Below are 364 nucleotides of genomic sequence, written 5' to 3'. Positions count from 1 at the left end.
CGGCGGCGGCATGAAAGTGACCGTGTGCTTCGGGAGGACCCGGGTGGTCGTGCCGTGCGGGGACGGCCACATGAAAGTTTTCAGCCTCATCCAGCAAGCGGTGACCCGCTACCGGAAAGCCATCGCCAAGGTGAGGAGCCGGGGGCGCACGGGACGCCGGGGGCGAGCGGGAGATGGCGGGACGAGGAGGGCGAGGGGGCAGGAGCGGGAGCAGGAGAGAGAAGGCGCCGGGATCAATATGGCGCTTCCTGGAAAGGGGAGGAGGGAGACGGCGGGGAGGCGGGGAAAGGGAAAGTGCGGCGGCCGGGCCGGGCCGGGCCTCGCGGGCGCCCCCCGCCCCGGGCTGAGGGCTGCAAAGTTGTCC

General features: G+C 71.7%; 1 protein-coding gene across 13 annotated transcripts in view; it reads left to right on the top strand.

The window, feature by feature from the left end:
• The first annotated feature begins 6 nt into the window (after positions 1-6).
• PARD3 (par-3 family cell polarity regulator) overlaps positions 7-364 on the top strand; it is a 714454-nt gene continuing 714096 nt past the window's right edge. For 7 of the 13 annotated variants that reach the window (XM_008568722.1, XM_008568727.1, XM_008568728.1 and 4 more), the window contains exon 1: positions 11-130. In XM_008568722.1, the coding sequence (XP_008566944.1) occupies positions 11-130 (120 nt within the window). Of the gene's footprint in view, positions 131-364 lie in introns of all 13 variants that reach the window. The other 6 variants (XM_008568729.1, XM_008568725.1, XM_008568720.1 and 3 more) reach the window with 1 other exon arrangement.

The sequence above is a fragment of the Galeopterus variegatus genome, unplaced genomic scaffold (assembly GCF_000696425.1).
Source record: "Galeopterus variegatus unplaced genomic scaffold, G_variegatus-3.0.2 Scaffold436, whole genome shotgun sequence".
Classification (NCBI taxonomy): domain Eukaryota; kingdom Metazoa; phylum Chordata; class Mammalia; order Dermoptera; family Cynocephalidae; genus Galeopterus; species Galeopterus variegatus.
Note: the sequence above shows the minus strand (reverse complement) of the source record. Positions and strands in the feature narration are given on the sequence as shown.